Source organism: Hemitrygon akajei, chromosome 12 (assembly GCF_048418815.1).
Source record: "Hemitrygon akajei chromosome 12, sHemAka1.3, whole genome shotgun sequence".
In the NCBI taxonomy this organism is placed as follows: domain Eukaryota; kingdom Metazoa; phylum Chordata; class Chondrichthyes; order Myliobatiformes; family Dasyatidae; genus Hemitrygon; species Hemitrygon akajei.
Window position 1 is genome coordinate 21,076,356 of NC_133135.1, and position 14,500 is coordinate 21,090,855.

The 14,500-nt window shown below is 40.9% G+C and overlaps 1 protein-coding gene across 2 annotated transcripts in view; it reads right to left on the reverse strand.

The window, feature by feature from the left end:
• Positions 1-9,023: 9,023 nt before the first annotated feature.
• Positions 9,024-14,500, reverse strand: part of LOC140736775 (divergent protein kinase domain 1A-like) — a 76,826-nt gene continuing 71,349 nt past the window's right edge. For both annotated transcript variants that reach the window (XM_073062692.1, XM_073062691.1), the window contains exons 4-5: positions 10,490-10,666; positions 9,024-10,412 (exon numbers count right to left, since the gene is read on the reverse strand). In XM_073062692.1, the coding sequence (XP_072918793.1) occupies positions 9,600-10,412; positions 10,490-10,666 (990 nt within the window). In that variant the 3' untranslated portion in view covers positions 9,024-9,599. The remainder of the gene's footprint in view (positions 10,413-10,489; positions 10,667-14,500) is intronic.

A 14,500-nucleotide genomic window follows, 5' to 3' on the forward strand; every position in this document is an offset into this window, starting at 1 on the left:
AAGTGATACAGAGCTGGAGAAGGGAAAGGATCATGGGATGGGAGGCCTCAGGAGAAAGAAAGGGGGGGGGGGGAGCAACAGAGGGAGATGGAGAACAGGCAAACAACTAAATATGTCAGGGATGGGGTAAGAAGGGGAGGAGGGGCATTAACTAAAGTTAGAGAAGTCAATGTTCCTTCCCTCTGGTGCTCCCCCCCGCCTTTCTTTCTCCTGAGGCCTCCCGTCCCATGATCCTTTCCCTCCTCCAGCTCTGTATCACTTTTGCCAATCACCTTTCGAGCTCTTAGTTCATCCCACCCCCTCCGGTCTTCTCCTATCATTTTGCATTTCCCCCTCCCCCCACTACTTTCAAATCTCTTACTATCTTTCCTTTCGGTTAGTCCTGACGAAGGGTCTCGGCCTGAAAAGTCGACAGCGCTTCTCCCTATAGATGCTGCCTGGCCTGCTGTGTTCCACCAGCATTTTGTGTATGTTGTTATCTGCAAAGAGGAAACGGTTTAGTCTATCCTTGCAAAGTCTACTTATGCGTGTTGATAAGATGCTTAGGAAATTAAATTTTGACTATTGAAGTATGATACTCAACTGATGCTGCCATTATAAATGAAAATCTATGCATGTTAACAACTATTTTGAGAGTTTATTGCCTCTTTTTACAAAAACCATCAGCAATCCCTTTATCCAGCCTACAAAGCACCTGTTTGGTATTTTGTATTCTTGCACATTTACCTCTTTTACACTGCTGGCTTCAGTTTGAGTCTTCATCTATTCTAGATTATTTAAATCAAAAATAGAACAGATTTCTATTAATTGGGCAGCTCTGAAAAAGTCGATACACCAAAACCAATAGGGGAAATGTCTGTTTTGGAGAATGACTAGGTAATTGCAAATAAGTCAGTGGTGAAGTTAGTGAAGATCTGAAAACTAAGGTAATGAATAGAGAACATAGAAAAGAATGGTTGTAGCAATCACAAGTGAAAATCAGAAAAGCCATAACTGGATGAATAGGATCTTTTAAACATATGAGCAAGAACAGTTGATACTGGTAGGGTAGTCCAGATTGGACCAATAGAAAAATCTTATAAATGGATTCTTGCATTGGGCAAACAGGACAGTCAGCATGTGTAATATTCTATACCTGCAGAAGGATACTAAAACTGAAACTGTTCACTGTTACACAATATTAAGCTCGTGATATCACGTGATAGCTCACTGGATTGAAATCATCAAACAATGATGACTAGGTCCCACATCCACTTGGTGGATAAAGAAATGGCAGTTAAACTCAATGCGTACTTTGCATCAGTCTTCACTGTGGAAGACACTAGCAGTGTGTCAGAGATCTGTGAGCATCAGGGAGCAGGAGTGAGTGCCATTGCTGTTACAATGGAAAAAGTTCTTAAGGTGGATAAGTCCCAGAGGTCTGGAAGATTGCAAATACCACTCCACTCTTTAAGAGGGGAGGAAGGCAAAAGAAAGGAAATTATAGGTCAGTTAGCCTAACCTCAGTTATTGGGAAAATGTTGGGAGTTTATTACTAAGGATGAGGTTTCAGGGTACTTGGAGACTAATGATAAAATAAGTCAAAGTCAGCATGGTTTCTGTAAAGGGAAATTCCAAGAAATAACAAGCAGGGTGGACAAAAGAGGCAATGGATGTCATTAACTTGTATTTTCAGAAGGCATTTGATAAGGAACAGGAAGCTGCTAAAATCCTGTAGCATCACTGGCATGGATAGAGGAATGGCTGACAGGCAGCAGGCAGTGAGTGGGAATAAAGGGGGCCTTTTCTAGTTGGCTGTCAGTGACTAGTGTTCCACAGGGGTCGATATTGGGACTGCTACTTTTCACATTGCCAATGATCTAGATGATGGAATTAATGGCTTTGTGGCAAAGTCTGTGGATGATATAAAGGTAGGTGAAGGGGTAGGTACTTTGAAGAATGGGCAACTAAATGGCAGATGAAATATAGTGTTGGTAAATTATAATGCATTTTAGTAAAAAGAACAATAGTGCAGACTATTATCTAAATGGGGAGAAAATTCAAACATCAGGTGCAGAGGGATTCAGAGGGAATCCTTGTGCAAGACTGTCAGAAAGTGGAGTCTGTGGTAAAGAAGGTAAATGCAATGTTGGCATTTATTTCAAGGGGATTAGAATATAAAAGCAAAGAGATAATGCTGGGCCTTTATAAGGCACCAGTCAGGCTGCAGTTGGCGTATTGTCAACAACTTTGGGCTTCATATCTCAGAAAGGATATGCTGTCATTAGAGAGTCTACAAGAGGTTCACGATGATTCTAAGAATGAAGGGGTTAACAAATAAAGAGCATCAGGCAGCTTTGGGCCTGCACTCACTGGCATTTAGCAGAACACAGGGATTTCATTGCAATTACTGAATTTTGAAAGGCCTAGATAGGGTGGACATGGAGAGGATGTTTCCTATTGTGGGCAAGGGTATCCAGAACTAGATGGTACAGCCTCAAAATTGAGGGGCCACCTTTTAGAAAAGACGTAAGGAGGAACTTTTTTTTAAGCCAGAGAGAAGTGCATCTGTGGAATGCTGTGGAGGCCAAGACCGTGGGTATATTTAAAGTGGAAGTTGTTAGTTTTGGATTGGTCAGGGCATCAAAGGATATGGCAAGAAGGCAGGTGTATGGGGTTGAGTGGGATGCGGGATCAGCTATGATGGAATAGCGGAGCAGACTCAATGGGCTGAATGGCCTAATTCTGCTCCTATGTCTTATGGTTTTTATACCAGGCTGATGAACTCAACATGGCAGAAATTCAGGATGCTATATTTATGGGCAGATTTAATTAATATCCATAACATACAATGCGAGGTAACATTTTATTCAGTTTATCCTTTGTTGACAAAGCAGTGTACATCACATAAACATAAAGAGATGGCATTGTTGATACACAGTCTGTTGGTATGCCTCTGAACTTGCAGTTGTTTGTCACTCTTGATCCTACAGTCACCGTTTCCTCCTACAGTATTCCAACAAGGATCCAAGTAAACTTGAAGCTTATGATTTGGAAAAAGCAGGAGCAATTAGTTACATTGTTGGTCTGAATGGAGCCAGAAAATATAGATTAGGTAGGTATTCACAAAAGGAAACAAAGGTTGCTGTTGGAGAATTTGGTGAAGGGGCAGATGCAAATCTGGTACAGGTCTCCTTAGATAAAGACTTAATATCCAAGCAGGCCTGAAGGTGGATAAATTCTCAGGTTCAGATGAGATTTATCCCAGCAGTAATGGGGAAGTATTGGAAGAAACTGCTGTGAATTTGATTGTGATAATTAAATTTTCACTGTACACAAGTGAGGTATCAGATGACTTTAAGAGAAAAAATACTATTTTCCTTTTCAAGAAGAGCAAGAGTGAAAAACCTGGTATTGCAGGCCTGTGAGACTAACATTAATGGAAATTGGGTAAAATTCTGAGCAACACGATTGATGATCTTTTGGAAAGGTAGAGACCAAGACAGACTAACATTTATCGAGAGCAGATTCCACTTGACCAATTTGACTGAATTCTTTATAGGAGGTATCGGAGCACAACAGCGGAGGTACGTGGACATCAGTGAGTTAGACCTTAGCATTGAAGCTAAGGGGACCAATATCCTGACAGGGAGATTCGAGTTTAAACTAGAATTGCTGGGGGGTGGGAACCGAATTAAAGAGACGGAGGAAAAAACAGTTAACTCACAAATAGAGGAAGCTTGTAGGTAGTGTGAGACTGAGGATAGGCAGGTGTTAGAGAAGGTATGCGCTCAGCCTGATGGTTTGAGATGTAGAAGGAGTATCATGAACCAAGTGGATGAGCTTAGAGTGTGGATCGGTACTTGGAGCTATGATGTTGTAGCCATTACAGAGACCTGGATGGCTCAGGAGCAGAAATGGCTACTTAAGAGCGCCAGGCTTTATTTGTTTCAGGAAGGACATGGAGAGGCGCAAAATAGGTGGGGGATTTGCAGTGCTGATCAGAGATAGTGTCACGGCTGCAGAAAAGGAGGAAGACATGGAGGGATTGTCTACTGAGTCTCTGTGGGTGGAAGCTAGAAACAGGAAGGAGTCAATAGCTCAACTGGGTGCTTTTTTAAAAAAAATACAGACCACCCAATAGTAACTGAGTCATCGAGGAGCAGATAGGGAGACAAATTCTAGAATAGTGCAATAATAACAGGGTTGTCGTGATGGGAGATTTTAATTTCCCCAATATTGACTGGCATATCCCTAGAGCAAGGGGTTTAGATGGGGTAGAGTTTGATAGGTGTGTTCAGAAAGGTTTCTTGACACAGTATGTAGAAAAGCCTACAAGAGGAGAGGCTGTACTTGATCTGGTATTGGAAAATTGACCTGGTCAGCTGTCAGGTCTCTCAATGGGAGAGCATTTTGGAGATAGTGATCATTATTCTATCTCCTTTACCATAGCATTTGAGATGGATTGGAGCAGACAATTTAGGAAAACATTTAATTGGAGTAAGGGGAAATATGAAGCTATCAGGAAGAAACTTGGAAGCATAATTGGGAGTAGATGTTCTCAAGGAAATGTACGGCAGAAATGTGGGAAATGTTCAGGGGATATTTGGTGGCGTTCTGCATAGGAACGTTCCAATGAGATGTAAAGGATGGTAGGGTACAGGAACTATGGCGTACAAAGGCCGTTGAAAATCTAGTCAAGAAAAGCTTACGAAAGGTTTAAGTATGAAAAAGTATGTATGGAACTGGAGGAGGTAGCGGAGGTATTTAATGAATACTTTGCTTTAGTATTCACTACGGAACAAGACCGTGGCTATTGTAGGGATGACTTATGGCGGACTGAAAAGCTTGAGCACATAGACATTAAGAACGAGGATGTGCTGGAGCTTTTGGAAAGCATCAAGTTGGACGAGTCAGAGGGACCGGATGCAATGTACCCCAGGCTACTGTGGGAGGTGAGGGAGGAGATTGCTGAGCTTCTGGCGATGATCTTTGCATTATCAATGGGGACGGGAGAGATTCCGGAGGATTGGAGGGTGCGAACGTTGTTCCCTTATTCAAGAAGGGGAGTAAAGATAGGCCAGTGAGGCTTACTTCAGTGGTTGATAAGCTGATGGAGAAGATCCTCAGAGGCAACATTTGTGAACATTTGGAGAGGCATAATATGATTATAAATAGTCAGCATGGCTTTGTCAAAAGGAGGTCGAACCTTACGAGCCCGATTGAATTTTTTGAGGATGTGACTAAACACATTGATGAAGGTAGAGCTGTAGATGTATATTCCACACGGTAGGCTTATTCAGAAAGTCAGAAGGCATGGGATCCAGGGAAGTTTGGCCAGGTGGATTCAGAATTGGCTTGCCTGCAGAAAGCAGAGGGTCATAGTGGAGGGAGTACATTCGGATAGGTGGGTTGCGTCCCACAATGATCAGTTCCCACAATGACCTCTGCTTTTCGTGATTTTTATTAACAACCTGGACATGGGCGTAGAAGGGTGGGTTGGCAAGTTTGCAGATGACAAAGGTTGGTGGTGTTGTGGATAGTGTAGAGGATTATCGAAGATTGCAGAGAAATATTGATAGAATGTAGAAGTGGGCTGAGAAGTGGCAGATGGAGTTCAACCTGGAGAAGTGTGAGGCGGTACACTTTGGAAGGACAAACTCCAAGGCAGAGTACAAAGTAAATGGCAGGATACTTGATAGTGTGGAGGAGCAGAGGTATCTGGGGATACATGTCCACAGATCCCTGAAAGTTGCCTTACAGGTAGATAGGGTAGTTAAGAAAGCTTATTGGGTGTTAGCTTTCATAAGTCAAGGGATAGAGTTTAAGAGTCACGGGGTAATGATGCAGCTCTTTAAAACTCTGGTTAGGCCACACTTGGGAGTACTCTGTCCAGTTCTGGTCACCTCACTATAGGAAGGTTGTGGAAACATTGGAAGGGTTCAGAGCAGATCTACCACAATGCTGCCTGGTTTAAAGAGTATGCATTATGATCAGAGATTAAGGGAGCTAGGGCTTTACTCTTTGGAGAAAAGGAGGATGAGAGGAGACATGATAGAGGTATACAAGATATTAAGAGGAATAGATAGAATGGATAGCCAGTGCCTCTTTCCCAGGGTGCCACTGCTCAATACAAGAGGACATGGCTTTAAAGTAAAGGGTGGGAAGTTCAGGGGGATATTAGAGGAAGGTTTTTCACTCAGAGAGTGGTCGGTGCGTGGAATGCACTGCCTGAGTCAGTGGTGGAGGCAGATGCACTAGTGAAATTTAAGAGACTACTAGACAGGTATATGGAGGAATTAAGGTGAGGGGTTGTATGGGAGGCAGGGTTTAAGGGTCGGCACAACATTGTGGGCTGAAGACCCTGTACTGTGCTGTACTATTCAATGTTCTATATGGATTTCAGCAAAGCATTTGATAATATACCCCATGCAAGGCTTATTGAGAAAGTAAGGAGGCATGGGATCCAAAGGGACCTTGCTTTGCTTTCTGTGGATAAGCCAATTCTGGATCCACAAAGAGTGGTTGCAGACATGTCTAATTCTGCATGGAGGTTGGTGACCGGTGGTGTGCATCAGGGATCTGTTCTGGGACCCCTTCTCTTTATGATTTTTAATAAATGACCAGGATGAGGAAGTGGAGGGATGGGTTAGTAAATTTGCTGATGACACAAAGGTTGGGGGTGTTGTGGATAATGTGGAGGGCTGTCAGAGGTTACAGTGGGACATTGATAGGATGCAAAGCTGGGCTGAGAAATGGCAGATGGAGTTCAACCCAGATAAATGTGAGGTGGTTCATTTCATAGGTCAAATATGATGGCAGAATATAGTATTAATGGTAAGACTCTTGGCAGTGTGGAGGATCAGAGGGATCTTGGGGCCCGAGTCCATAGGACACTCAAAGCTGCTGTACAAGTTGACTCTGTGGTTAAGGAGGCAAAGAGTGCATTGGTCTTCATCAACTGTGGGATTGAGTTTAAGAGCAGAGAGGTAATGTTACAGCTTTACAGGACCCTGGTCAGACCCAACTTGGAATACTGTGCTCAGTTCTGGTTACCTCACTACAGGAAGGATGTGGAAACCATAGAAAGGGTGCAGAAGAGATCTACAAGAATGTTCCCTGGATTGGGGAACATGCCCTATGAGAATAGGTTGAGTGAACTTTGGCTTTTCTCCTTGGAGTGACGGAGGATGAGAGGCAACCTGATAGAGGTGCAAGATGATGAGAAGCATTGATCGTGTGGATAGTCAGAGGCCTTTTTTACCCCAGGGCTGAAATAGCTAGCATGAGGGGGCACAGTTTTAAGATGCATGGAAGTAGCTACAGAGGAGATGTCAGGGGCAAGTTGTTTTCTTTTTAAAAATAAATGCAGAGTGGTGAGTGCATGGAATGGGCTGCTGAAGGCGACGGCAGTGGAGATGGATACAATAGTGTCTTTTAAGAGATTCTTGGATAGGTACATGGAGCTTAGAAAAATAGAGTGCTAGGGGTAATCCTTGGTAATTTCTAAAGTAAGCATGTGTTCGGTACAGCATTGTGGGCCGAAGGGCCTGTATTGTGCTGTAGGTTTTCTATGTTTCTATGTATCAGAGTGCATTAATGAGGGCAGTGCAGTCAAAGTGATTTACATGGGCTTGAAGTAAAGTTTTTGATAAGTACATCAAAGTCTGGTTTAAAAGATTAGGACCTACGTAGTCCAGGGCAAGTTAGTAAAATTGACTTGTCAGTAGACAAAGGTGATGGTACAGTGTTGTTTTTCCAATTGGATGTCTGGGACGAGTAGTGTCCACCAAGAGGTAGTGTTTAACCTCGTCTTAGACTGTAGAGAGATATTGTTTTGTTGGTGAAATGAGCTGAAAGACAACTGATGTTAGGGGGTGCAACATTGGAGCACCAATGAAGCTAAGACATTTATCATGAATGGTAGTGTCTTGTGGAATAGTTGTATATCTTTGGAAGTTAAAAAAGCTAAATAATATGGTTAGAAAAGACCATATTATTTAGAATACTGGCCTTCACTAGTTAGAGGGTGAAGGTTCTGGAAGGGGTAATACACAGCAAGCAACATTTCTGCTGTACAAGTATCCGACACTAATCATCTCCCGTATGAGTTTGACTACATACCCTTGACGTTTGACAATATTAATAGTGCCAAGTCCCCCACCAACAACTCAAGCATCTAAATTGGCCAGAAATTCAACTGCACCACTTCTTTGAAACTCACAACAGGGTAAATGCCGTGGATGGCTTACAGAACATAGAAAACCTACAGCACAATACAGGCCCATCATCCCATAATGCTGTGCCGAATCTGTACTTTAGAAATTATCTTGGGTTACCCATAGCCGTCTATTTGTCTAAGCTCCATGTACCTTTCCCAAGAGTCTCTTAAAAGACCCTATTTTATCCTGACTGCAAAACTTTCCTACAGTCCATAAAGCACAAATAAGGAGTGTGGAACATTCCATTACACTTATTTGGATGAATGAAGCACCAATAAAAGGCAGGAATCTTAGTACCATCCAGGACAAAACACAGCCCATGGGGACAGGCAACCAACCACCAAGGGTGATATTCATTCCTTCTAGTAATTGTGCACTGCAGTATATTCCACCCACAAAATGTAGTGATCTTACTTACCTGATAACAATTTCAAATCTACAATTTCACCTGCATGAAGAATAAAAATGGGCTGGGGGGGGGGGGGGGGGGGGGGAACCCACCTCCCAAAAAGACATTCAAAAATAGATACTTTAGCAAGATTAAAGAATACAACTCACTGAATACAACCCACAGAATGATAGAGAGAGAAAGAAAAGGACTTGCAGTTACATAGCATCTTTTATGTCTTCATGCCATCCCAAAGTAACCAATGTAATACAAGAAATACACTTTGACAACTTGTACACACCCAGGACCCATAAACAGCAACATGCTCATGTCTAATTGACAAACTGCATTATAAAAAGTAGGAAGGTTAAGTGAAAATGAGAATGGAAGTTAACACATATTACACTTATGTTAATAAAAATGTAATCATGTAATGAGTTTTTAAAAATTACTTTAATGCAAAAAAATTATCTTTTGAACAAATGACCTAAAAATTTAATGGCCATTTATGGACACAAACGTTTCTTAAATACTGTACCCTCATCACACAGGATTTCATGAAGTGAATATATGAATATAAAGTGCTCAATTAACAATTTAAAAATAAATTGCATTCATATTCCATTGTAATTTAGACACATTTAAAAATTGTCTACCATAGAAGAAGTAGTCCATAGATTTAGTATTTTTTCCAGTTTAGCATCAACATAACTAAGGCTGAGCAAGGTCTTGAGTTGATTTAATAGTCATGCTACAAACTGTGGTTAAAAACCATACAAAAGTCATCATGCTGCAATATAGGTTTTTGTTTCCACCCTCTAAAAGAAAATCAGCCAAATTTACAACCATTAAATTAATTAAAAATCTCTAGTGGTTTTCCTTTTAATTTTATAAGCAATATGATTTAATGTGCTCAATGGGCAAACTAAAAACAAAACCTTCACAAAAAATGCTTTCTTCCCTCAATGATATTCAATTGATACTGTAGAATTCTGTTCTTCCAGGAGTGTTTAGGAATCTTTTGTATGAGAAATCTTTTTCCACAGCAATGTCTTTAGGTTGTTCAATATTAAGGAGTGTTCCATTTCCATTTGGCTGGCAGTTCCTCGGAGGGCTATGCAGGAGTAAAGCTGCTTCTCCAGTTCTTCTCTCACATCCGAAGGAGCACCATTTAAAAGGTAATCTTTCAACAATGTGCAGACCTTAGTCAGGTTTGGCTGATCTAATTCAGTGGTGCATTGCTTTTTGCTTTGATGACATGTTGTCCTGCAGTCTGTGCCATAGACACAATCTACATCAGTCTCGCAGTGGCGACCACCAATAAGTTGTCTAAAACTAACCTCTGGTACAATTTTTCTCATATCTATCATTTTTAAGTCATGCTTAGTATTATAGCCAACATTATTTGCATTCAGGTCACACATAAGGAAATTGCCATATGTTCCATGGAAAACATCCTCAACAAATTCTAAAAGTCCTATTGCAATCTTCGCTTTTCTGGGCCAAGAAGGAGTAAACCATTGATCCATACTACGCCTCAAACCAGAGGGAATGAAAAATTCCAAAACCCAAGGAATAGTGAGACCATAGAGATAACTGTAGTGGACTTTTTCTGTTACATAAAGATCTCCACAGAATCCAAGTAATTTTGGTGTGTGTTCTTTGTCTTGTAGAATTACTGTAATCAGAAACTCATTAAGCTGAAGCAATGCCCAAGTAGATTTTGCTTCTGCAAGAGAGATGTGGCCATCTTTATTTCCATCTGCTACGGTGACAACCAATTTTAGTAATTCCTGAAGATTTGCCTGATCACCGAGCTTTGCCTGAGGAAAACACAATTATGCAGTTTGTTCTCAGAAGGACTTGTGTACTGATTTTGAACTTTTATTCAAAAGCTTACCTTCAAGAGATTGTAAACCATTTTTCGAAACTCCTCCATGGAAGTGCCCTTAGTTGGCTGGTCAAATAAGTTCATCTCCTTCCTTGGTTCCATGTTAGAATCTAAATCAAAGTGGAGAAGTTCTTCAAGCTTACACTTTAATACTATCTGTGACTCATCCCATACTCCTTTATATACCTAGAAGGAAATAAAAAAAAAACTCATAAAAACTGTCATGTGCTGGTAGCAACACTTTACACAAACAAAGCAGCATAAACTGATTCCAACTGCCATATTAACTTAGTTTGCCTCACCCCAGAGATATTCCTTTCATTCTAACTCAGCCCCCATGTGACCAAAAACTAATGGTTTTCTCAATTCTGATGAAAAGTTCCAGATCTGAAATATTAACCATTTTCTTGCCTGACCTGCTGAACCTTTCTAGCATTTTTTGTTTAAAATCGCAAATCCAGGGAATAGATGCCAAAAAAGGCAATTTAAATTCAGTTTCCTAATTTTATGTACCTCCTACTTTCGCAGTGTGTTTTTCTGGATCTGTAGATTGACAAGAGCTTCAAATTATCACAATGCACACTGCAATGGCTTGTTTAATAATCAATTATCCAAAATAACTGAGAAATCTCAAAGGCTGAAAAATGATTAGGTGACGTATTCTTGGAAACTTCAGCTGTCTGGTTTATTTTCGTATGTTGCAGTATGAAATATTTTTTTGAGTGATCTGAACATGATTCACAAGTGAATCAACTACGAGATGAAGATATAAGAAACCAGTGGCATTCATATGAGATATTGTATGCAGCAGTGGTGGAAATGTATTGACATTGACTTTACGCTAAACAGAGTTATGGCAATAAATCTTCCCTAGGCAACTTATTGTGCAAGTGAAGTATTGAAAAGTTACTTTTTTTATGTTGGTGGGCATTTACTTTTAGAGAAACAAGCTGGATATCTCATTCCATCTCCAAGATGGAAACAAGTTGCAGAACCTGAGCCTCTGTACCTCCCTCGACTTCCTAACCGGAAGGCCACAATCTGTGTGGATTGGTGATAACATATCCTCCTCACTGATGATCAATACTGTCATACCTCAGGGGTGTCAGCTTAGCCCACTGCTCTACTCTGTATATGCACATGACTGTGTGGCTAGGCCTAGCTCAAATATCATCTATAAATTTGCTGACAACACAACCATTGTTGGCAGAATCTCAGGTGGTGATGAGAAGGCGTACAGGAGTGAGATATGCCAACTAATGGAGTGGTGCCGCAGCAACAACTTGGCACTCAACGTCAGTAAGATGAAAGAGCTGATTGTGGACTTCAGGAAAGGTAAGACGAAGGAATACATACCAATCTTCATAGAGGGATCAGAAGTGGAGAGAGTGAGCAGTTTCAAGTTCCTGGGTGTCAAGATCGGAGGATCTAACCTGGTCCCAACATATCAATGTAGTTATAAAGAAGGTAAGACAATGGCTATACTTCATTAGGAGTTTGAAAAGATTTGGCATGTCAACAAATATACTCCAAAACTTCTATAGGTGTACCATAGAAAGTATTCCGACAGGCTGCATCACTCTCTGGTTTGGGGGTGGGGGTTGCTACTGTACAGGACCAAAAGAAGCTGCAGAGGGTTGTAAATTTAGTTAGCTCCATCTTGGGTACAAGCCTACAAAGTACCCAGGACATCTTCAGGGAGCAGTGTCTCAGAAAGGCAGTGTCCATTATTAAGGACCCCCAGCAACCAGGGCATGCCCTTTTCTCACTGTTACTATCAGTTAGAGGTACAGAAGCCTGAAGGAACACACTCAGCGACTCAGCTTCTTCCACTCCGCCATCAGGTTCCTAAATGGACATTGAACCCTTGGACACTACCTCACTTTTTAAATTTTCAGTATGTTTTTTTGCACATTTTTTAACCTATTCAATATATATTTACTGTAATCGACTTACTTATTATTTTATCTATTTTCTCTTCTATTTACGTATTTCATAGAACTGCTGCTAAGTTAACAAATTTCATGTCACATGCTAGTTATAGTTAACCTGACTCATTCTGATTCTGGATTTCATTGAAATCTTTGAAGTTTTCTATGTAAAATAAACTCTCTATTGCTGAATGTGTTTTCATCTTTTTGGCATGCATATATTCAAATCCGGATTGTATTTTTTTATGAAACACAGCTATATTTAAAGAAAAAAAAGTCACACAGCAGTAAAGTGCACAACTCCAATAGTACAGCACCTTGTGTTTAACTGAATGAAGATTAATGCAGTTTTGCATTTATGCATCATATATGGTGCAAAACACAAGCTCATAAAGGCTGTCTAGGATAGGTAGGTATTTCAATACAATTGGTTCCTTTGAGGAAGAAAAGGATTTGTGTATGCCTGTTATAGAATAGGTGTAATTTGGGCTCCTCATCGAAGAAGAGATGTGCTGGCATTGGAGAGGGTTCAGAAAAGGTTCACAAGGATGATTCTGGGAATGAAAGGGCTATCATACAAGGAATGTTTGATTGCTCCAGGTCTGTACTCACTGTAATTTAGAAGGATGGGGGGGAAGAAATCTCATTGAAACCTTTCAAATGTTGAAGGGCCTGTACAGAGATGTGGAAAGGATGCTACCCATGGTGGGGGAAGTCAAGGACAAAAGGGCACAGCCTCAGGATAGAGGGGCGTCCATTTAAAACAGAGATGCAGAGAAATTTCTTTAGCCAGAGGGTGGTGAACTTGTGGAATTTATTACCACAGGCAGCTGTGGGGGGCCAGGTCGTTGGGTGTATTTAAGGCAGAGCTTGATAGGTTCTTGACTGGACACGGCATCAAAGGTTACAGGGAGAAGGCTGGGGAGTGTGGCTAAGGAGGGGAGAAAAGGATCAGCCATGATTAAATTACAGAGTAGACTTGATGGGCCAAATGGCCCAATTCTGTTCCTATGTCTTTTGGTCTTATGCACTTCAGTTAAAATGAGCTTGTAGCTTGCAGACAACATGAATGGCCACCAGGTGGTACTGTGGTACACAGTCTCTTATCAACTCTTCTTTCAAGCCTTTTATCAACCCCCCAAAAAATTCTGTATGTTTGCTTTAACAAAGGTAGCATTTCACTCTATTATTCATGGAATGTAGGCAACATTGGTGCTTTCTGTTACTAAGCTGAGGAAATTAGGTGTCAACCAAATTCAGTGAGTCTGGATTCACACTGTCTTGAGCTCAGTAGGGCAAGTTTTCTTCCCTGAAGGATGTTAGTGGACTAGTTATACTGTCATGGGAATATTTCCCCTGCTATAAGCAACAGTCTTCACTAAGCATTTTTTGGATAAGTTCAACCTCTGTACTAACTAACAAATAGGCTTGGGTAAATAGAAAGCACACATCCTTAAAAATGTATGCAAAGTGCAGAAGTTCATAGCTTAGGCTCTTGGCTTGCAAATAAAAAGGCAGAGACATTTGTACTCCAATTAGGAAATCAGAGACAGCCTTGAGTGATTTAATTGCGGTACTTATTACCACATAGAATAGTTGAGAATAGCTTAGCAATTGTTATAAAACAAATGAAAAGCTTTGCAGATCGGGTTAAATGAAGCAAGGTGTCTTTCATTGTTAAAAGAGGTGCTTAGCCTACTCTGCTCACTTTATACTTTTGACTGCAAGGCCAAGTATAGCTCCAATGTTGTACTTAAGTTTGCTGACATCACCACTGTTATTGGCTGAATCAAAGGTGGTGACAAACTGGCATATTGGAGGGAGATTGAAGATCTGATTGAATGGTACCACTACAACAACCTCACACTCAACATCAGCAAAAGCAAAGGGCTGATTTTTCACTACAGGAAGAAATTGTAGGTCCACGAGCCAGTCTTCATTAAGAGATCAGAGTTGGGAGAGTTTGTAACTTTAAATTCTCTGGTGTTATCACATCAGAGGATCTGACCTGGGACCAGTACGTAAGTGCGTGTGTGTGTTTTATTTATACACACACACACCCCCAACTAAATAATCTTCCTCCAGACCA